The sequence below is a fragment of the Ursus maritimus genome, unplaced genomic scaffold, assembly GCF_017311325.1.
Source record: "Ursus maritimus isolate PB19 unplaced genomic scaffold, ASM1731132v1 scaffold_24, whole genome shotgun sequence".
Taxonomy (NCBI): domain Eukaryota; kingdom Metazoa; phylum Chordata; class Mammalia; order Carnivora; family Ursidae; genus Ursus; species Ursus maritimus.
Genome location: NW_024424897.1, coordinates 31,445,635 through 31,468,866, shown reverse-complemented (window position 1 = coordinate 31,468,866; position 23,232 = coordinate 31,445,635). Strand labels below are relative to the sequence as shown.

Below are 23,232 nucleotides of genomic sequence, written 5' to 3'. Positions count from 1 at the left end.
GGACCTATTTGGGCCTATAAAGCGGCCATCATTTTTACACTGTGAAATGAAAACAATCCTTGTACCCATTGTGTCTATCCACTTGTAGCAACATGACGAGGTTTCCATAGAAACAACATTCTGCTCATCTAATGGCCCACCTCTTTCAAAAAGCAGTCAGTAAATTGTCAGTAATATCATTTTAACAGAGATTTTACCGGTAATAAAGAAGTTAAAGCAGAAATCTTTCCTCAAAAATATAGTTTACTAGAGATGAGACAAATACAAATGAAATAAAAAGATATATACTGTTTCTTCCTTCTTCAAAGAATATTGAGCACTAAAACAAGTGGAACAAGGGAACAGAGTCATGCAAATCAACAGTTCCTGGAGGAAACTCCTGTACCCAGGAGAATCAAGTACTCCTAATCTTTTGTCTCTTTACCCAGTAAAAGTAACTGTTATCTCCAAGGAAGACGGTAAGGATTGACACATGAATATGGAAAACAGAATTTCCAGATTCGGAAAGCCACATTTCAGCGCAAATTACTCTACAATACTCCCTATCTCCTACAATACCTTTAGAGAAATGGTACTGGAGAGTGATTTTGCTGATTTTGTAAATAATTTTCCCCAGTCATGTTGAAAAACAATTTTATTGAGTTATAATTTACATACTATATAATTCACTCGCTTTGTGTACAATTCAATGATTTTTAGTATATTTACAGAGTTGCGTAACTGTCACCACAGGTTTAGAGAATTTAAGTGTTCGGCAACTAACTGAAAAAATGGGTTCTGTGACTTCAACCCTATTTTTTCCTCAAGTAAATATTTCCAGGGTAAAATACAGTGCTGACACTAGTATATAGTTTACCAGATTGAATCGAAAACATTTAAAAGTTGAGGAAGTAACTTTTTATAAACAGCAACAACAGCGTTGAAAATATGGCAACTTCTGAGATTAAGCTGGTACAATGCAGACTCCATAAATCAGCTAGCTGTGGGAACAATCCCTAAAACTGCCAGTGAATGAGTAACCGAGGAAGGAGTTGACAAACACTCTGAACCCCTAATTCAGATGAGGATGTAATCTCGGGAGGCAAATGGGAAGTGGTTGGAAATCAGAAATCTAATCGATTGTCCAGTATGCTGCTTAGACAAGGTTTATGTGAAGATCAGCCTACGGAAAGAGAATTGCCAGGGCTCATTCGGTTGAGCGTCTGACTCTTGATCTTATCTCAGCTCCTGATCTCAGGGTCCTGAGTTCGGGCCCTGTATTGGGGTCCGTGCTGGATGTCGAGCCTACTTTGAAAAAGAAAAAAAAAAAAAAAAAGAATTGCCAATCTTTACACAGTATCATTATCCTGGAAACAGACACACAAAATCCAGGGCAGTATGAATTTTCCTGTCTTGGAAGAGGTATACTCAGGTCTCACCATTGTCTGAACGAGATCTCTCAAAACAATTTGCCTCATTTTGCTTGAATTCCTCATTTACTAAGCAACTGCCTGATTTGTTTTCCAGACCTGCGAAGAGTTATCCTGGTGTGTACAATCGGAGCATCCTGTCACCAAAAATGAATCTGCTCCCCCTACTCCCCACCACCCAACAAATAAACAAATGGTTTGGTTTACCTGCTGTCTTGTTTTTTTTTATTCTTGTGGACTAAAATATGTTAATCAACTCTGGGATACTGATATTAAGACCACACCCTCAGGGCACCTGGGTGGCTCAATCTGATTAAGCTTCTGACTCTTGGTTTCGGCTCAGGTCGTGATCTCAGGATCCTGAGATCAAGCCCTGCGGTGGGCTCCGTGCTCAGCCGGGATTCTGCTTGAGATTCTTTCTCTCCTCCCTCTGCCCCTCACCCCTGTGCTCATGCTCTTTCTCTCAAATAAATAAATCTTAAAAAAAATAAAAATCACACCCTTAACTCTAATAGTCACCAAACTAATGTTATCCTGGGAGACCTTGATAAACAGCCATTCAGATTTTTCCTGCTACATCCTGACTTCATCATGGACCCCAGAATCTGTAATTTGGTTACATTCAAATACAGTAAGTCAACAGAGGAACAAGAATGTCTTATTCACTCCATATTAAATTCTACTTGTATTCCTCTGAACTGAACATCAGAAGTGACTGCATGAAATTAGACAAGAATAAATCAAAGCAAATTCACAATTTTCTTATTTTTCTGGAACAAAAATGCCTTGAAATTAAAAGCACTTATGTTTAAATCACTTCAGTTATCATTACTTGACATTAATCAACAGATGAGCCTAAATAATTCTAAGTAGATGGATAAAATAACAGAAAATGTGCTCACTAAATAACTATTCAATACATGATATGCATGCAATTTTTAAAAAACTATCTTTTCTGCTACTAACTGAACAGGACAGTGCTAGAAACTGAATAAATTTGTTGAAATGTGTCTTTTTTGGCCAGCTTCTCATTTTAAAAATTATCAGGTTCTTTTTTTTATTAAAAGCTCAGTTTCAAAAATATTGAAGGATAATCAATGAAGGATGGTCTAAAAGACAGTCTGTCCTTCCCTCTAAAATTTTCAGAGGTTCTCTTCCCTTTGGGAATCTACAGACCCCTTTAAGAATCTGATTAAAATTTCAAATCCTCTTTGCAGAAAAAGAACATGCACATATATGCATAATTTTGGAAACCATCACAGAAAGTTCAAGGACTACCAAAGATCCTCTATGAATCTGTTCAGGATCAAATTGAATTTGTATTTTGGGATCACTCAGAGACATTTGTAAAATGCACTCAATCAACTTTTAGAACTAAGAAGACATGGCCTTCTCCTAAATAAGCTATTTATTTTTCAATCTCAAAGGCACTTAGGATTTTGAAGATACTTGTGTTCCCTTCTTTTCTACGACTTCTGGGATGACTGGAGTCAAATTTGCAGTCCGTCTTTAGTAACTGACCAGGCAATTACTGCAGGCATTTTGTATAGTAACCTTACCCATGACTTCATTTTAATTCCTCCCCCCTTATTTTCCCATTTCCCCTGAGTTCTTAGTCCAGTTTTAATAATGTTTTAGAGTATCTCTGCCTCACATCCTTGGGGACTGTTATAAACAAACACATAATCTGAAAAAAATCCTCACACTCAGGGTGCAGATGTTTTAGCATATTTATGACTGCAGCGTTTTCTTAAAAATTGAATCCATTACTAATATTTTAAAATCCCAACATTTCACATAAAAATCCAGATTTCAGATGTCGCTGGAAAAAATGTAACAAATTCTTATCTCCCTGGACCAGCGTGCAAGTGGGATCAGTCCTAAGCAGCAGCTGTAGTCTCCAGGGGTCACAGTTCTCACACATCCATTTTGCTCGTCTACATATTACCTGAAAGGGCAGGGAATGAGTTCAGAAAGAGGAACAGACTTCAGGATTCTGCAAACACACACGCTTTTTCTTGATCGTTGAAAGGGTTGGATACATAACAGGCGCAATAAGCTCTTCAAACCTTCACTGGACCTCTCCTCTGCACTAGGCCTAGCGGTAGGCGATTAAAGAGAAGCTGAGGTCTGAGTCCTGGTTGACTGGTCAGGGCTCAAACCACCGCACTCGATCAAGGTGTGCTTAACTGAGCTAAACAAAGTTAAAGTTTTGAACCGACGGTGGAACGGTACTTAGTGTAGAGTATTTACTAAGGATTCTAAACTGGGTTGCTCTAAATCAGACACTTGTCTAAGCAAACCACGGCCTGTGCTGAGGAGAAAGGGCAGGAAGACAAAGTTACGCCTTGGCTCGGCATTGAAGCACCAGAAGCGGAGCTCCCAAACCAGCCGCACTCTCCAAGGATGTTCGCGTTTCCGGAGCAACCGCCAGGTCCCTCCCCCCTTAGCTCCGCCCCCAGCAGTCTTTCCCGCCAAAGGCCGTTAACGCCGCAGAGCATTGTGGGACAAGGCTCAAGGCTAGGTTTCACCCAATGCTTTCAAGGCGCAGACTCGTTTTAAGAGACTCATTCTTGGAAAAACTGACTATCTTTTAAGACTCGTCAGGGACTAGTAACCCCTTTAACGAGGAATCTGTGATTAATTTTTACCAAACGGCCGGTCACTTCACTTGCAAACCACTCCGCAAATAGGGGACGCGAGGAACTTTTTTCTCCCTTCGCGCGGAGGGTGACGTCGCGCATGCGTGAGCGTACCTTTCGCAGCTCCCGTTACGCTCTTGCGCGTGCGTACTGAGGTCGAATAGCTGCTTCCTCCCGCTTCTCTTCCTCCCTCCCCCCATATCCGTGCGCCGAGCTGATAAAGGCGCCATTTTGGAGGGGCCGCGGGAGACGTGGTGTCGCTGCGGGCTCGCTCTGCCGTGCGCTAGGCTTGGTGGGAAGGCCTGTTCTCGAGTCCGCGCTTTTCGTCGCCGCCATGTCGGGAGGTGGTGTGATTCGTGGCCCGGCAGGGAACAACGATTGCCGCATCTACGTGGGTAACTTACCTCCAGACATCCGAACCAAGGACATTGAGGACGTGTTCTACAAATACGGTGCTATCCGCGACATCGATCTCAAGAATCGCCGCGGAGGACCGCCCTTCGCCTTCGTTGAGTTCGAGGACCCTCGGTGAGGCGGTCCGGGGCTTGCCGCCTTGAGGCAATAAGTTGGAGTAGTTGGGGAAGGCCTTGATACAGAGAATGGGGAGGTGGGCTGTTAGGTTGGGGGTAAGACGATATCGCCCATGCAGGAGCCGAGTAAGGAGCCGAGTCGCTATGGCTTCTCTGGTGGCTGGGCCCACGGACGTCGCCAGAGCGGACTCTCCGTCTCGGAGCGGGAAACTGAGGCGCCGAGGGCTGGTGTAGTGGTCGGGAGGCTGGCGTGCTTCTGGGTGGGGGAGGGGCCATTCCTATTATGCAGCGCATGTGGGCTCTTCCACGCTGGGTGCGCATGTGCGGGGGCCGCTAGTTCCTGACTGAGTTAGCTGCCCCTCCCGGGTCTTATTCTTACACCTTTTGCTTTCTATGATCACGCAGAGACGCGGAAGACGCGGTGTATGGTCGCGACGGCTATGATTACGATGGATATCGTCTGCGGGTGGAGTTTCCTCGAAGCGGCCGTGGTACAGGCCGAGGCGGCGGCGGGGGTGGAGGTGGCGGGGCTCCCCGAGGCCGCTATGGTCCTCCATCCAGGCGTTCTGAAAACAGAGTGGTTGTCTCCGGTGAGTTTCTTTTTCGTGAGGGTTGTTGAGAAGGGACAGGAACCACTTTTAAGTTTTTCCTTGAGTGACAAGTTTTGACAAATGCAAGTTTTTGTGGTAGGTCTTAAGTTTCTTGGGTGAATTTAGTAAACAAGGATTACTGTAGTGGAGGTGTACCAATATACTACTTATTTAACTTACCATTAGGTTGGATATGAAAATCTTTACAGATAATTTCGGACTTTGGATTCCAGAATTTTAATAAACGACTGTCTACCTAGAATTTTGAATCTAATCATTTATTTTAAAGTAGTCTTTGTTCTAGTGTAAATTTTAAGTTTAATGTGAAATTTAGATTGATTGGTATTGAAAAAAATACTTTTTTAGGACTGCCTCCAAGTGGAAGCTGGCAGGATTTAAAGGATCACATGCGTGAAGCAGGTGATGTATGTTATGCTGATGTTTACCGAGATGGCACTGGTGTCGTGGAGTTTGTACGGAAAGAAGATATGACCTATGCAGTTCGAAAACTGGATAACACTAAGTTTAGATCTCATGAGGTAGGTTTTACACTTATTCTTTTCTTTGGCCAGAATTGGATACAGTGGTCTTAACAGTGGAATTTGAAGGTAAGATTCAGGCAAGGGTGTCCAAGTAAAGTACCAGATTCCTGGTTTTAGTTACATTGTATTCGTTCAGCATGCCTGAAGACAGATGAAAGCTTAGATCTTTCAATCGAAAGTTCTGTCTATTCAATAGGGAGAAACTGCCTACATCCGGGTTAAAGTTGATGGGCCCAGAAGTCCAAGTTATGGAAGATCCCGATCTCGAAGCCGTAGTCGTAGCAGAAGCCGTAGCAGAAGCAACAGCAGGAGTCGCAGTTACTCCCCAAGGAGAAGCAGAGGATCACCACGCTATTCTCCCCGTCATAGCAGATCTCGCTCTCGTACATAAGATGATTGGTGACACTTTTTGTAGAACCCATGTTGTATACAGTTTTCCTTTACTCAGTACAATCTTTTCATTTTTTAATTCAAACTGTTTTGTTCAGAATGGGCTAAAGTGTTGAATTGCATTCTTGTGTAATATCCCCCTGCTCCTAACATCTACATTCCCCTCATGTCTGATAAATTGTATTTTAAGTGATGTCATAGACAGGATTGTTTAAATTTAGTTAACTCTCCATGCTCTTCAGACTGTGATATTGTGTAAATGTCTATTCTGCTCTGGTTTGTGTGAACTGGGATGTTGGGGGTGTTTGTGGTTATCTTACCTGGGGAAGTTCTTATGTTTATCTTGCTTTTCATGTGTCTTTCTGTAGACATATCTGAAGAGATGGATTAAGAATGCTTTGGATTAAGGATTGTGGAGCACATTTCAATCATTTTAGGATTGTCAAAAGGAGGATTGAGGAGGATCAGATCAATAATGGAGGCAATGGTATGACTCCAAGTGCTATTGTCACAGATGAAATTGGCAGTATTGACCTTATACTAAAAGGCAAGGGTTAAAAGTGATTATGTATATATATATATATATATACACGTCTACCTTAAAACACTTGCAAACATCTTATGCAGTTATCTTTAGCTACAATTGCTTTGCTCTTTAAACCTTGGCAATTGTGGCAAAATTACATTGCCCATTTTGTAACAATTTATTTGCTCCCTTCCCCCCTTTTTTGTTTTAATAGGGACTAATGTGGGAAGAACTGGCTAATTTGTCACAGTGCTTAGTTACAACTGTTAATGTGTGACCTGCTGTTGGTGTACATGTTGGGTACAGGGTGTCTTTAATTCCAACCAGATAGAGTATAATATCAATACTGCTAAATCTGCATGTCCTCTGTGTGACTGATATAGCGTTGCTATTTCATTTTTTTAAGACAAAATGAAAGCAAAATAGAGAATTCCAATGTATTGGTGTAGATAATCTAGTTGGGAATACTTTTAAGTCTCACCTTTCCCTTTAAACTAATATTCATAATTGACTCATGTTTAAAACTTTAATTTACAAATTAAATTGCAGATGGGAGCATTAGGTTTAGTTTAGACTTAGGGTGGGTAGCAGTACCAGTAAACTTCTCAACTACATAACTTTTTGCAACCACAAAACCTGTAATACGCTGTACAGTAACAAGTGTTGGCATTATCAGTTGAACTGTAAATATAAAATGCTTCTTCCAATTAGTCTCTATGATGATTAAGTTTCTAAAATTTATCTGAACACCATTCAGAAACTTGTTTTGGGGAATTTGATAGTTATTGATGTACATCTGTTAAACTGATGACAGACATAACTCATCATTCCCCAGAAACCTTTTTTGATTACAGTATCTAACATTTTGCCTCCTCTTTTTTGGTTTTGCTGGTTATAAAGGTTTGGATTGGAGGAGAGGGCTCACTGGATCCCAATCCTTGGAGCTGGATCATTGGATTCAAATCATAATGTGGATAGGATAGGGAGGATGAATTACAAGGATTCATGGAGCGGGATCAGATTACCAGGAACATAGGAGTGGATTCCTGCCCCAACCAAACCGCATTCGTGTGGATTTTTTTTTTTTTTTTATTCAACTTAATTGGCTATTCCAAAGATTTTTTTTTTTTCCTATTTTTGACGATTGGAGCCCTTAAGATGCACGATGGAATTGTGTTTTGCATTTTTTGGTAAAAGGAGCAAAGCGAGGACCTGGAGATAATACGCTGGAGCAATCTCCTTGGAAGGATTCAGCACGAGTAGATGGTAAACATTTAAAGGGGAAAGGGGGGGTTTGTTTAAAATAGTAAATCAGTAAGTCACTTCTAAATTTAAAGAACAAAATTGGAGTTGAAGAATAAGTAGGTTTCCAATTGGCTATTGCCGTTTTTCTTTGAAAAAAATAAACATTTTTTAAAAAAACTATGCATGGTTGTCCTTTTTCCTCTTCATGTAAAATTTTAACTGGGTGACTATAGTTTATCAGTTAATACTTGAATAAGATTCTGTTATGTGTTAGTAAATTGAAGGTTCTTGAAAGGTAATTTTTAATAAATGGAATTAGCCATCTCTTACTGTTAATTATGAAAGTCTTTTGGGGGAGATAAGAATAAGGCAGTTGTGTATATAATACAGTAAATGGGGGATGATCTAGTTTCTGAAAGAAAGTTTTCCCATAGTTTGGTAAAAATGATTAAATTTATAGATGTGTATTTTTTGGTGATCATTTAGACAACAGGCTTTTGTGCAGAATTGGGTAGTGACTAGTTAATGTTAACTTGGGGATAGCCTTTGAGATTTTCAAGCTTTTCTCAAAAATGGTAAGTATTGAATGTTAAATTCAGCACAGATTAGAATTCTTAACACAAATTACATTTTTTTCTGAAATGTGAGTAATACACTAGAATTTCAACTGCTTATTTATTGTTATGGACTTTCTTTAGAATTTTGCCTTGCAAACCCTTCTCGACCATAAGATTATTCTGTATCTAAAACATCCCAAAGCAGTGATTTATATCTTAGTCTCCTAGTTCTTGTATCTTTTTATTTGATAGCCCCTTGGTGCTAAATTTTCAATGAGTTGGGGGAGGAGATTTTTACGTAAAATCCCTAATCTTTTTCTTTTGATTTCCTCATAGCTAGTCAAAACCATCAAAACATTTTTTTCTGCACCCAAAAGAAATAACTAAATCTTAACATTTCCCTTGGATGCTAATCAGAGTTGGAAGGTGAATTTAAGGCCACTATGCAGGTGACATAATTTGAAACCTAGGAAAAACTAGACATAATCTTGGTAATAGAAGAAATGGGCCCCAATAGATTTGCATAAGGGCACCCAACCAGAACATTTAGATGAACCTTGTGGAATATAAGGAGGAAGAGAAGGGACATTAAGTTCAAAACTAAGATTCCACTTTTAAGTAAAGAGCTTGGTTTAGATGAAGGAAGTTACTAGTTTTTATTCAAGAATTCAAAATACAACGTTAAAGATTTTTACTATTCAAAGCTGTTAAATGTATAGAATATAAGTATTTTTAAACAACTAATTTTGGAAAGGTTAATATGAGCTAGACTTAACGCCTGTGTTCATTGAATGTGTTGGCAACCAGACCAAGATGAAAATTGCCTTCACTGAAGATTGAACGCATTTAAATTAAGTTGAAAGCTGTGTTTTATTAAAAACTTAAGTAGTCCCAGTCTCAGAATTGAAGTGAGATAGAAAATACTGTCTGATAACAGGCTGGCTGAGGACTTGGCTGCATGTTTATAGAAGGTAGGTGGTCCCTGGACCAGACAGCTAAAAGCTGTGAGGGCAGATAAGAGACTTTGTTTTTCAGTCTTAGAAAATGAACCCTAAACTTCTACCCATTTTGGCAACTGTTAAAGTTGCACTGCTTTGGAACTAAAAAAGTAGCCCTGAATTGTTCCCCTTTGCTCTCCCTATTTATGTCCCTTTAGAATAATAGTGTAGGGAGCCTATAATTAGTTTGTTATTTTCTAACCAAGGAAAAACTTTAAGAAGCAATTATTTTTCATAGCGTCAGATTGAATAACCCACCTTGCTGTTCAGCCCACATCCTTCTGGAAAAAAAAGGTAAGAAACCCATTTTCTGATTCCTAATTGTTTGGGATCTGAATTTTATTTTAAAAAATTTGTTTAATAATTTTTTTAAATACTGTATGAACAGATTTTCTTTGTTAAAAATGTTTCCCCCCTAAGTTTTATACCTTCATAAATTGAGTGCTCCTGTGTCCACTTTAGTGTTTAAGTTCAGTATGATTCTAGAATTTCAGCTTTCTCAGTTTTACCTTTGAAACCTCTTGCTCATTAGGACTGATGTGTGGTTTTTTTTTTTTTTCAAGTTTTCTGTGTAGATGAATTTCTTACGTGTCTTTTCACTTTGTATATGAAGTTGTACTGAAATTACAAATTAAGTTTTATGTATGTATTTACCATAAATAGTATTAAAAAGAAAGAGGCTATTAGGCTGAAGTTCTGTTGTAACATAACCAGTCTTCGGTTTCATTTAGTTCATTTAGTTCCATCCCAGTATAAAGAGTGCAAAGGCAGAAAACCGGTTCACAATCTCTTATCCAAAAAATTCTGAAAACAGAATTTGTTGTTGAATGTGAAACCTGACCAGAATTGATGCCTTCATTTTACACTTAACTGGGACTACACGGTCTTCTGCAGAAATACTGAGCTTTTATTACGCAGTTGCCATAGGCTTTGCTGGGGGTGTTACATGATACAGAGTCTATATATATACACGCCATACTTCATTACATAAAGTGTGAATGGCTCTGAATTGCAAATACACCTGCCGCCTTGAGTTTGGATAAGAGATTAGAGAACTCGAGTAGAATAGAGGGCTAAAGCTTCATGTTAAGTGTGGATCCTTTCTTAATGGAGATCTAAGTTTGCCGTCTTTTCAGGCTGAAGCAGCCGCGAGAAAAAAGGTATGACCCACATTTTTTTATATTCTGTTGCTATAGTGGACTCATAATTGTATTCCACTGAAGGAAATATTCTGCCATCCTAGTATATGCAGTGGTATATTCTTTGGGGATAATTTGTTTTCAGTATGGGAATATTGATCAATATCCTATAGGAGAAGCTAGAATTGGCATGAAGTGATGAGATTATAAGGGAACATATGTTCATTTTGATCGTCTCTTGAATAAATAGGAATCCTGGCAAAAATTTGGTTTAAATAGAGGCCCAAGAAGTTGCAGTATACTTAAACCAGCACTCCTGTGATTGAGGACTTTGGGGATGCATCTTGATAACTTCAAAAGCTGTATGTAAAGGTGGTTGTGATTTTGTAGGAATCAAGGAACTTTTCTATTAAAAAAAAATCACTTGGTGCTTCTGTAGTACCCCCCCCCCAAAATAAATTGAATACATTAGTCTTCTCATGTAGAAGTTAATTTAGGCAGAAATAACCTCATAGTAAACATTTTAAGTTCCTTTTGCTGGGTTATTTGGGAGAGAAAACTTAACGCATGCCTTTGCATAAGGAGTTGCTGTTTTAGGTAGGTGTACAAAACAACAGATAGATGAAACAATACTTAAGATCTTGAGTTAAGCAGATTCTGGGTGTTTGTCTTTATCTCTTAAGTACAAAGGAGTTAACATTGAACCAAGTCAAAAAATTTCTTAACTCCTGTTACCTTGTGACTGAGAACTATTATCAGCTATTGATAGAACTATCAGTATGAAAGTAGTAGAAATTGAGAGCCTCTCTAGAATGCTATCCTCTTCACCAAATACGAGCAAAACAACTTAAAGAGATGCCAAATGTCTAGTAAAAGTTTTGTGGGTTTTTTTGGTTTTTTTTTTTTTTTACAATTCTGTTCTACTCCCCCTATTGGAGTAAATGCTAGGGAAAACCATGTAGCCACTAGAGGGAGCTATTATACAGAATGAACCAGGAAAGTATCCCTACTGCGAAGAATCCCTAAAGCAAGGTGGAAACCGACTATCTTAATGCTATCAACTCCAAAGTTAGGTGGGGTTTTGGGGGTGGGTAAGTTTTCTCCCTGTAACTTGACCTCTGCCTTCTCATCTGTTGAGTAAGGATCCTTTTGGGTCTTGAACAGAGCTTTATTAGTACTAAACCTCTAAAGAAGAAAAGTAGATTCAGGGACTTAAGAGAGAATGCTGTAAACGTGAATCTGTTTGTTTTTCTGCCTCCCCGCTACACCTAGAGGTACAGATAAGTAAGGCCAGAAGTGTAAGAATTGGGTACAGGAGTAGATGTGCTGAAAATAGCAATCTAGGCACAAAATTGATCTCAGGAAAAACGAATATGTTTTCAGAGATCTTTTTTTTTTTTTTTTTAATGGTATGAAACATTTCTGGAATCTTCTCAGCATTACGGAAATACTTAATGAGTGTTTGTGTCTTAAAACCCTGCTTATTCATAAAGTTGACTTTATATTTTTATTTTCTAGGCCTGGCTTAACTAGGCAGAGTATCTTGTGATCAGAAGGTCCATACACATATTTCTCTTGCCATGTTTACTTAATGCCATTTTATATTAAGACAGCTGAAAATTTCGGGGAATTAACACTTTAGCATTCGTCATTCCCATCATCCCCTTCCCTATAACCTTAAATTGCAAAAAATGTAAAGGACCCAAACTTAACCTCCTATTTAAATTCACTGAAAATACTATTCAAATTTCTTAGGCCCACTTGATCTTAGTCAAGAAAATGGTATGGGAGCACTCTCCTTAAAACAATGCTAGAAACTTGTCTGCTTTGAAGAATAAGATGCTAAAAGCAAAAGTATTTTTCCAGGAGAGAAGAAAATCAAGTTTACACAGTAGAGCTTTTGTCTGCCTGCTTGACATTTTCTGTGGCAAATGAGCCACAGAAGGTGGTTGCTGACTAGTAGGCTTGGTGCAAGTTGGATTGAGAATGCTCTAGATTGGTTATTTCCTATCCTTAATCCTAGGAATGTTAGCTATGAGGTCTCCTTAATTTAACTTGTGAAGAGACACTCTAAAACCAAAATTCTACGTTTGAAAATCCAGCATTCCCTTTGTAAAAGAAAAGGCTAAACTTGGAGATTGTAAAGTGCCAGAGGCATGGCAGAATTGTGTCCTGGGGTGCTGAGTATTAGGGGAGCCTTAACACACAAAGTTTGGGATAAGCTTTCAAATTGCAGCAATGATTAAGGTTTAAAACAGGAACAGACTGCTGCATCCGTTAAGCAAAAGATAACCTACAGCCTTTAAATACGACTTCAAAGTCCTGGGCTGAATCTCTTCTGCCCCCAAAGTGGTTGGCTTAGAAATGTGACTTAATACCATCTACTGTATGGTCCATGAATGCCAAGTGTGGTTAGAAATTCATTAGTATCTTGACCCCAAACCCCAACTGTCCACCAGCTACTGTTTCTAGGGTAATTTTTTTTTTTTTTTTTTTTTTTATGAAAAATGTGTCCTCTCACTTTCTACTATAGTTATTTGAAACCTCAATGCTTGGAGGTTATTCTTAGAAATACGGCAGCTGAGCCCTTTGGTAACTTAGCCCCTAGCCTATACCTCTGTAGTCTCATCTCTAGCCCTCCCCGATATACTCCATATCCCAGGACTGGGCCTTCTCCAGCATTTCTTGTATTTGGTCCTACTGTTTCTTCCTCCTGCAGTGCTTGCTTTCTGCTCATTTAGAGAGGTGTAACTTTGGGTAGTACCTCAGAAATTACCTCCTGGAAACTTAATACCCATCATATGGGCAGAATCATTCCCTTGTGTGTGGACACAGACTTGTGTATTTTACTCTAGTGTCGCTATGTCACCTAGCTTGCTTGCACTATCCAGCCATCTACTTAAACTTTCTTGCATCATGGATTTTTATTTTCTGAGGAACCAAGACGGTGTCTGGCACAATAGTCACTTAAGTCGCTTAAAAGAAAATGCATTATTGGTTCTTCCTCTGTTTCCACAGAGTATTGCTACTGTATTTTAAAACTGCCATTCTGCCTTGATTATCAGTGATCTGTTTATGTATCTGTCTTTTCTAACAGGTCGTAACCTTTCTTCCTCCCCCTTCCAGGTACATAGCACAAAATAGCTATGCACTGAATAGACACTCAAGATAATTACTCAATTGCTTTGGAAGAGAAATCTAGAAATTTGAATTATTTCCCGTTCTGAGTATCTTGAATAAGTAACCAGTAAATATAGGTCTAAATCTCTTTTGTGTCTAAGTTGGGTATAAATCTTTAATATTTATTGTGTAGTAGTAGAAGCTAAATATTTGTATGTAACATTAAAATATCATTTTCCATTCTGTGACCTCCTGGAGTGTTTCTAGTTATTTTTGGAGACTTTTTTTTTTTAAGAAATTTAAATTATAAATCAAGAGTGACATCCACATTTTAAGATGTGAAATGTTTAATTACCAGTACAGCAAGCACACTACAACAAAGAAAACTAAAAATGGGTCCTTTGTCCTCTAAAACTAGGCACTAAACTTACACCAAGGTCATAGTTCAGTTCTATGACTTTCTTTGTAACCAGTTCTTAGCCACACTACCATTGTATCTACGACTTGAACTATAGTTTTGTTTAATTGCCACATTAAATTGCTGTTTAGTTTTGTGTTCCATCTGCATTTGCCACACCAGCATACTTAATCTGTGCACCCAGATTCATTACTAAAGTGTTTTAGCTGGTTTCATGGACTCCAGTCTCTATCCTGGCCATCAAGTCTGATCTTCCTAAAACATCATGTCAACTCCCCTAATACAAATCAACAGTGGGTTATAGTCTACCTTTCCAATTTATCACTATTCTCAATTACATCTTCCCTTGGTCTACTAAATACTGACCAATGCTTGTTCTTGCTTTTGTGTGTAGACATTTTTCTTTCCCTCCTCCCACTTAGCAGTCACCCTGAAGCTTCAAATCCTGGTCATCCTCAGGATGAGGATGTAACTTCTAAGCCCATATAATAGCTCTCTTTGTGATGCATTTAATTTCACAATCTTTTATTACTGTTGAAAGTTTTCTGTAAATTTTTCCTACCCAATGAGGTTTCTGTAGTATTTGTATCTCCCATTCAGCCAAATGCAGCGCTGTCAGTTAATAAATGTTAAGAGATGGAAAGAACTTTTACTCCTTAAAAGCAACTCAGTAGAACCCGGTTTCCCAAACTTGGGTAACTGGCTGGATTATTGGAGAAAACAATTCTAATCTTATTACTCCATCAAATAATTCCTCCTCAGATGTGATGCTAGGAAATTCAAATTTAAATGCTAGTCTAAGGGTGCCTGAGTGGCTCAGTGTGGTTGAGTGGTTGGGCATCCTTGGTTTCAGCTCAGGTAATGATTTCTGGGTTGTGAGGTCGGGCTCTGTGCTCAGCCCAGAATCTGCTTGGGATTCTTTCCCCCTCCCTCCCCCCCCCTCCTTTCAAATAAATAAATGCTTGCATAAGCCAATTATGGGAGAGGTAAATGTCCCAAAGATCAGTCTTGCAAAGTCAAGAAGAAAGTTGGTCTTTTGCAAGCTGTGCACACTTTTGAGTATTGATCAAGAGTTGGTGCTATTGTCTTTCTAAGAGTAGAGTGGTCCCTCTTGCAGCTTCCTCTTGGGTCTCCTTTTTACATCATTCTTAAGCATGATTCTTAACAGAAGAAGCCTCAATTACTTCCAAACCTAGTGGTCATACCTCAATAAGAATTCCTGCAGATTTGGGGATTGGATTGTTCTGGTTCTTCATTAGTTATCCATAAAGGCATTCATAGGTGAAGATTATATAGAGTTTAGAAAAGGGGTAGTGTATATCCTTGGTTTGGGAGTCAACGTGACTCCAGGACTCTAACCCTGGTTACTTAAATAATTATCTCAAAGCCAAGAGACTCAACAAACCCCCCACATACATATTCTACGAGCATCCTCGTTTCTTTTGCCTCTAATTCTTCCACCCCTTCATGATCAGCTAAAGACTTAAAACATTCTTGGACTAATTGCACTATATTTCTGCTTTGCTTTTCTTCATGGTTATATAATGTCATGTATAGTGTATGCCCTTGCATGTTGTATAGTTGTTCCGTGTATATGTGTTTTGCTTCCCCTGGGTACATGGTAAACTCTGAGAGCAAGCACTGTGTTAACGTTTTGACACTTATTCCAAGATGCCTGGTATGCTAATGCACACCTTAATGTTTATGAATATGTTCATGAAGTCCTGGGCAGGTGCATTGCAAAGCTGAGATAAAGTAGCATGGTCCTCCAAACACAGTGGGCTTATTTCCAAAGTAGTGGCTTCAAGGGTTCATGCCCTTGCTACCTTTTTTAATGGAAACTTTTAAGGGAAAACTGCAAGGGCATAAGACAACCTTATTCTCAAGGAAAGTAATAGCTAACTGTTCTTGAGGTTCTTTGTTTCATTTTAATGCTCAACTGGTATTAGCCTCATTTTGCAGTTTGAGGAAATAGGTTCAAAGATGTGGAAGCGACAGGCCCAGAACTTGAATCCTTGTGACAAATTTATTTTACTACCACTTTTTTAGAAAGCCAGTCTGCCTTTTCCAGTGGGGTTGCCTTTTCCAGTGGGGTGGTTCTATAGCAAGTTAAGTCTTTGACTCTAAAGTGACCATCACCTGTAATATCCACCTGATGCCACCAGGGTGTCCCATGGTGCTATCTTTGATTGTGTTCTTACCCGGGTTGCTGGGGGCTGTTCTGAAGCAGGAGTTAATTTAGCCTCAATGCCTAAGGCCCAGAGCTCAGCAGCAAGAAATTGGGGTGCTTAGCTCCCTGACTTTCTAGTATGGAGTGCCGAGCCAGCATCAGAGATGCCCTTGCCCTTTTTTAACCCCTGCTAGTCAGTCTGCCCTCACAGGACAGCATAGAAAAGACCCCACGGATGGGTCAGTGTCTACAAACGTGCATTTGTGCTGGTAGCTGAGTATACACTTATACAAATGTATACTAGTAGATCCATGACAGAAAGTTGAATTGCTTTACTTACCACTCTAGGTAGAGGAATTTTAAAAGACAATGTGTGGTGACTTCCCACTTTACAGTTTGCAGTAAAAATCTGCATTACACTTAGTCCCAAGTATACAACCTCTTAGGCATGCGTTTTGATACTCGGTCATCCTACATGATAATCTGTGGTGTCAAAACTGTCAAGGTGGGAACTAATGAATACTAAATAATACTATTTAGTATTAAAGGGTGCAAATACCCTCTTAAAAATTTTTTTCTTCCAGTGCTCTTTAAGCACTTAGTACAAATGTCTAGTCTTACAATTCTCAAGTTTTGATTTCTTTACTGGAAGAGATCCCTAGAGTATCCCCAGTGATGAGTACAGTTCTAGGCATTTAATGTATGTACTTAATAAATGCTTGTATACTGAAATAGCAAAGCCTCCGTAATAGTTATGGGATAGTTATACACATGAGCCATTTCTCTAAGGAAGAGAGTCTACATTAGGGATAGGGAGGTCTTTGATTTGTCTTTAAAATGATTAGAATCCATTGTGAACTGGGAAAGTAGTCCCTGGGGTGTCCTGGCTGGCCTTTCAAAATCTGAAATATGTTATTCTGGGTTGGAATTAGCACTGCCTGAATTTTACTTTACCCATGCAATATCTAAGACTGGGTGTTCACCAGGGCTCTAAGAGCCACCAGGATAGACTTGCTAAATTAGAGTGTATGTTACTGATGGGAGATGTTGGATTGGTGGTGCCATTTTCCCTTTCTGCTTCCTGCCTACCCAGGTGTGTTTCCCTTCCTAAATGCCTGTGGTTTTCAGGAAATTGTTGGAATAAATCCTAAACCTACCTTTGGTAGCTCAGCATCCTTTTCAGTTTCCTCATCTCTTCAGTGAGGGCTAATCACAGATTATAGTGCCAACTTAGACCCTTCCATGTGCTTTGCTTGAGAGATTAGAGTAACTGAGCTCAATTAAACTATGAAACATACAGGTGCTTCCTCAGCCTTCGTGAGTTTTGCTGAGTGTACTGCATAGGGGACTGGATGAATTACTGTAGGAATAAAGGTTATCAGTTCCAATGTCCCTGCGAAGCATCACTAAGGGATTTTTTTCATCCCATACTATGAATCTAGTTCTAATAGTTTGGTCTGAAGATGCTCTTCCGTATATGAAGAGTACATGTATTCTGCCTTTGCTATCTAAAGTGCAAACTACTGAAAGGCAGAAATAATGTGTATCCTAACCCTCAGAATACCTGTTTCTGGGATTACCTTATACTTGAAGCTCAGGAAGCATTTTCACTGGTTTGGATTGACTACCTGCCATCTGCTCTCCTGAGTATTCACTGCTGAATGACAGGGGAAAGAAAGTGAAAGGAAAGGTGCAGTGGGGAGAGGAAGCTGGAAAAATAAGAGGAAACAGCTGGCAGCTGAGGGGGGCTACTTATGTAAGGTCAGTAAAACAAAAAGCAGAGGACAGGGTCAGGCTTTGGGGGTAGAGGGCTAATTTACTTCTGTTAACTCGTTGAGGAGAGCCTCGTATGCTTTGTTTAAAAGACTACAGTTAACTTCAGAAGAAAAATCTAGATTCTCTGAATCTGACCCATCTACCCTGTTGACCATAGTAAATCGTTCAACAAGTCAAAATTGACACTGTCCTCTAGGAATTCTGGTCTTTGTTCTTCTAACAAAAAGCCTCCTGCCGCTGCTCAAGCAGTCAAGGGTGCGATGTTTCCAGTAGTGTTTGTGGATAGCTGGTAAGCTTGATGTTTTATTCACAGCTTAAGGGGTAAATGCTGAGTACAGCTGTTGTCCCTATGTTGAGCTTTAACAAACAGCTTGCCAGGTTCCTGCACCTGCTTTGATGCCTGCATCCTGTGACTGAACTTTAGGCAGCATCTAGTTCAGAGACTTCTCAGGGTCAACAAACATTCCCTCCTCTGAAGCCTTAGCCAGATTTTATGTGGTTCTGGCCTTGTGTTGCCGTCTTTTGGCATTGCTTTCTAGAACAGAGCAGCCTTCCTAAAACTTGGTCTAGCTAGTCTTATGATGCCTTATCTGTGTCTTCAGTCATCACTGCTCACTTCCCTCACAAAGGGAATATAATGCATCAGTTCCTCAACACCTGTTTCATTATTCCCTGTTCCTTTCTTACCAGGAATGGAGGTATCCTCAGCAGAACATCAGACTGACCCGATGAGGCTTTTTCTTAATTCTAGGCCCATGAAAGGGAGAGAAGGACTAATGAAAGAAGGAACCATAAAATCCGCATGTACTAATATGCTAACTCTTCAGAGATTTTGAGAAAATCCTTCCTGAACTCTGGACTACCCCAAATCCAGTGTGAAGAAATTACTAAAGAGGTATATCGGGTTTGGGTAAAGAATATTCACTTGATTGATGTTTTTGCTCTGCGCCTACTCTTAACAACATTTGGATGGGCACGAATAAGTAGCAAAGTTGCAAATGAATACTTTCTCTGACAATGCAGATGGGTAGCACAGTGCTGTTCAGTGTCATTACATCATCCTTTCAACCAGAGGAATGCGCTTGGGGTGGAGGCTAAAGCCACTGAAAAGAGGTTTATCTCTGTACCGGAATAACTGTTCATGTAAGGATTTAATTTATGTTTTTGAATTTAGCATGATGTTGTAACTGAGCGAAACTTAGTCTGGTTCAGACCCACCAAGTTTGTGTGACTTGTTAGGTATCAACTTTTTTTTTCAAGCTTGGCCATACCCTGAGCTCGGGGCATCTGAGGGCAGGGAGGAACAGGTGGCCAAAGGAGAAATGTTGGTGCCTGAGAGTATGTTTTCCAGTTGTATTGAATTTCTTACTTGGTGTATTTTTGACCTGTCTTAGTTTCTTTCCTTCTTCTGTCCTGTGCTGTTTTGCTTGCTATTTGTTAGATGTCCTCCGTAAGCCATTCGGGAGTTGTAAAATGGAAGTGAGCATTTCCACTCAAATGCTTTGTGGATGGAACTGATAGGTTTAGCATTGATTTCTGGTAGCTTCTTTCTGGAAGAGTTAAAGTGATAAATGTGTTTCCATGGCTTTGGACTCCCGTTTTTGACACCTTGGGTATGTGACCCTTCTTAGAAACAGTGTTTTAGGGGTGCCTGGGTGGCTCAGTTGGTTGGTTAAAAGAGGGAGAGAGAAAGAAAAGAAGGAAAAAAGTAAAAAAAAAAAAAAACAGAAAAAAGGAAGAATAGTGTTTTAGAACCCTCAACTATCAGTTGAACTAAATGCCTACCAGGAAAATGGGTAGATTTGCTTCCTGTACTTCTGTTCTCTGTGACTGTCCAGCTGTCAAGGAACTTAAATAGGTATTCAGAAAAAAAATTCTCCATTGTTTCCCCTTCCTCACCTTACCAGTTAAAGCAGAAATAACTAGTGATGACACTTTAGGTGGTAGAATTGAAACACAAACCCAACATCTGACCACATGGGCCACAGGCGATTGGTTTAAGCCCTTAGTGTGGTTATGAAGTTGGGGTGGACTGCAGGGGGGTGGGGAGATGACTTCTGCTTTCCTCTCAGAAGCTTTGCTGGGTGGTGGTGTTTTTGTTTTGATTGGGGGGGTTGGGAGGTGTTCCTTTTGGTAAAATGTGCTTTCTTTCCTCCTCGATTGCATTGAGGCTGGTAATGAAGGGTAACATTTCTCTCTTGTCAGTTTTGGGTTTTTTTCTTTGTTTGGTGGGGTTTTTTTGTTTTTTGTTTTTTTTGGTACTTGCAAATATTGCATTCTTGGTTTTTACTAGATTTGTTCATTGTCAGTTCTAGCTTTTTTGCATGAAGAATTAGTCCATTAACTTGCCAGATATGAAGCCTCTTCTAACTTTGAAGTAGATCTTCCCTGCTGAAATTTTTGGATTTGATTTGTTTTCAATTTGTTGAGGAGTCTTAACTTGGGGACAGGTAATTGACAACAGCAGAGATGTTTTCTATCCCTAGGATTCTAAATCTAATTATAATCCTTAATGTACTCAGATTTTAAAATCCTCTCCAAAATAGGAAGGAAATATCCTGTTACTTTCTAACATTTGCTAAAACTTGCCTTTGAAGAGCTGATCTTTTTTTTTTTTTAAGTATTTATTTAAGTAATCTCTACACACAACGTGGGGCTTGAACTCACGACCCCAAGATTAAGAGTTGCATGCTCCTCGACTGAGTCTGCGAGACACACATAGAAAAGCTGATCTCAACAGGCATCGTCCTTTGTCTTCTGTTATTAGCCTTTTGGCCACTTACCTTAGGGCTCTTTGGAGGGGGGGGTGGCCTTGGTGGCTCAGACGGTTGTTTGATTCTTGGTGTCTGCTTGGGTCATGGTCTTCAGGTCTTGGGATAGAGCCCCACTGGCTCCCTGCTCAGGGGGGAGTGTGCTCAGGATTCTCCCTCTCCCATCCTTCTCCCCACACTGGGTGGGGCCCCTGTGCACGGTCACTTTCTAAATATTAAAAAAAAAAGGGGGGGTGAGGTATAGTAAAAGCCTGTTACTTTGAGAGAGAGGAGTAATTAACTGGCTCAGTTATGTACCATTTCCAGCCCCAACGTTAATCTAGAACCACTAAATAGCACCAATAAAAATACTTATTTAGCACTGTTATATTACAGGAAATGTTCTAAGCATTTTATATATATTACTCATTTAGTTCGCAAGTCACCTCTGAGATAGGTACTTATTTTGTCTTCATTTTCCAGATGAAGAAATGAGACCCTGAAATGTTAAGTGACAGGTTATACAAGCTGGGGCAGAGGAGATGGGAAAGAGGAACCTGAACAAGATGGGGAGGGGATCTGAGTTTTATTTGGGTGGATATAGGCACACTTTTCTTTTTTCTTAGGCAACAAATTTTCAGTTATTATATCTGAAGGTAACACCATTGATTCAACCACTGAAAGTTGTTTACAATAATCAGGATGAATTTACTGTCTTTAGACATCCCTAGTCTTTTGACTGGGCCCCAGTATGGTCTATGGAAGCTGGCTTGAAGAGGGGCTCATTTGTTTGTAGTTAAGGATATTGTCTGTCCTAAGGGTAGAAATGCCCCTTCTAAGGATGGAGTCTTTGATCTTACTAGTTTCATTATATTCCTCAAAACATTTGGAGCTGATTGTTTTTGAGTAGTTGGTCCAAACTTTTGGATATTTTCCCAGTGGAAAGTATCCTAAGGTTTAAAATTTCATCTGAATTTAAAAAGTTAATAAATTTTCTTTTTAAGGGAGAGTTTGGGGAACAATCAGGAATTCTGTTTTCCTCTCATGGCTAGAGATAAAATTAGCCGTTTTCCTCAAGAAAAGTGATACTTCTGAATCCCATTTCTTCAGTAATGAGAACTGAACTGTTTTCACTTGACCTCTACTTCCTGTTAGTGGGAAAACCCCTCTCCAGAGGTGCTGGGAGAAAGATTGCTGGAGAAGGTTTTCTAGATCCCAGAGTAAGAAGTTCAAGAGAGTCCAGCAATATTGTCAGTAGAATAATGGTCTTCATGAGTACTAGTTTTCATTATCCTTAAGCTACATTTTCTACACAATATGAAAGGCTGCAAAGTAGGAGAGGCTAAACTGGGGAGGAAGAAAACTTCGTGGATGAATTATATAGACCTTGAAGTGAATGTGCAAGAAGCAGAAACTTGGATTCACTGAATGAAAATGAAAGAATAGGCAGTGTCCAAGGTCAGAACAGAAATGCTTTAGTTTATGTAGTTAATTCCCTTAGATTTACATCTTAGTTCACTCCTTATCTTGCATGTGCATGTAAACCTGAAACATTTTTTCTCCCCAAAAGAGGAATGGACATTTTTATAGGAGACCTAGGGGCCACTTTAGCAGCTTAGCTGAGGGATGTGTGAGAAACTGTTCATCATTTTCTGTCCCCTCCTGTCTTAGGCTGACCTGTTCCGTGATGTGCTACCTGCTTCTGCTACTGATCCATCCTGCAGAACTTCTCATTCATCCCCAAGGCCTCCAAGCAATGTCCAATAGGGAATCGACTCTAAAAGGAACCAGACCAACGTTTCCAGCCCTTTCATTCTGGTGACTGAGGGAAGGAAACAGTGGGAGGGGTTATACATGTGTAGTGGATGGATGGAAGGGAAACAGACTGTCATTACTCTATCTCTTTAGTTTCTTTTACGAATAGAATTCTGCAACCGTATTATTTCTGTTGTGTAAGTACAGGGGAAGTTCAAGATGGTCACCTTGATTAGAATGTGTCTGGAGAGGAATAAATGGAGTGTATGAGATAAGAGACAGTTGGTTATGAAAGATGTTGAAGTCTTGAAATAATCTGAGGAATTTTTTTAAACCAGAGTTTATAAAAATATCACTGATACAGCCTGCCCCCTCATTTCCCGCCACAGGAGACTTCTTGGACTGGAGACACTTGTTTAATAATAGCTTGTCTTTGATATACCCAGTAGCTACCTCTCTGTGAGGAAAGGCTAGCAAACGTTCAGGACATCATCATACAAAGTTCCAGTAGCAGTGACGCCTACACGGAAGACTTGGAACTGCAAACAGAGGCTGGGGTCACCTCAGTGACATCTGACGCCGTCCAACCACAAGTTCGATTTTTGTTTTGTGGGGTGAGGAAACAGACTGTACTAAAGGACTAAAATGATTTCTTGTCTATACTTTCTCGCTTGT

At 39.7% G+C, this 23,232-nt stretch overlaps 1 protein-coding gene and 2 long non-coding RNA genes across 4 annotated transcripts; 2 read left to right on the top strand and 1 right to left on the bottom strand.

Annotated features, from left to right (window-relative positions):
- Window positions 1–3,125: 3,125 nt before the first annotated feature.
- LOC103667358 lies at window positions 3,126–4,133 on the bottom strand. The gene is made up of 2 exons (XR_005837461.1): window positions 4,061–4,133; window positions 3,126–3,357 (listed from the first exon to the last, which is right to left on the bottom strand). It is a non-coding gene; the product is annotated as an uncharacterized LOC103667358 (long non-coding RNA).
- Window positions 4,134–4,237: 104 nt separating this feature from the next.
- On the top strand, window positions 4,238–8,054 carry SRSF1 (serine and arginine rich splicing factor 1). 2 transcript variants are annotated; one of them, XR_569746.2, is made up of 5 exons: window positions 4,238–4,579; window positions 4,987–5,171; window positions 5,538–5,710; window positions 5,910–6,590; window positions 7,530–8,054. XR_569746.2 is itself a non-coding variant. In XM_008695513.2 (4 exons), exons 1-4 carry the CDS (start codon window positions 4,386–4,388, stop codon window positions 6,102–6,104), a joined length of 747 nt encoding a protein of 248 aa, XP_008693735.1. In that variant the 5' UTR covers window positions 4,238–4,385; the 3' UTR covers window positions 6,105–8,054. The 2 variants fall into 2 exon arrangements, 1 of the variants encoding a protein (XP_008693735.1); XM_008695513.2 differs by having other exon boundaries at window positions 5,910–8,054.
- A 7,121-nt stretch (window positions 8,055–15,175) lies between these two features.
- LOC103667359 lies at window positions 15,176–23,219 on the top strand. The gene is made up of 2 exons (XR_569748.2): window positions 15,176–18,947; window positions 22,474–23,219. It is a non-coding gene; the product is annotated as an uncharacterized LOC103667359 (long non-coding RNA).
- Window positions 23,220–23,232: the final 13 nt, after the last annotated feature.

Bases quoted from the DNA above. Each gene is read 5' to 3' on its own strand.
- SRSF1 (XM_008695513.2), top strand. From the start codon at position 4,386: ATGTCGGGAGGTGGTGTGATTCGTGGCCCGGCAGGGAACAACGATTGC. The intron at 4,580-4,986 runs GTGAGGCGGTCC...ATGATCACGCAG, and splicing joins GTTGAGTTCGAGGACCCTCG to AGACGCGGAAGACGCGGTGT. The intron at 5,172-5,537 runs GTGAGTTTCTTT...ATACTTTTTTAG, and splicing joins AAACAGAGTGGTTGTCTCCG to GACTGCCTCCAAGTGGAAGC.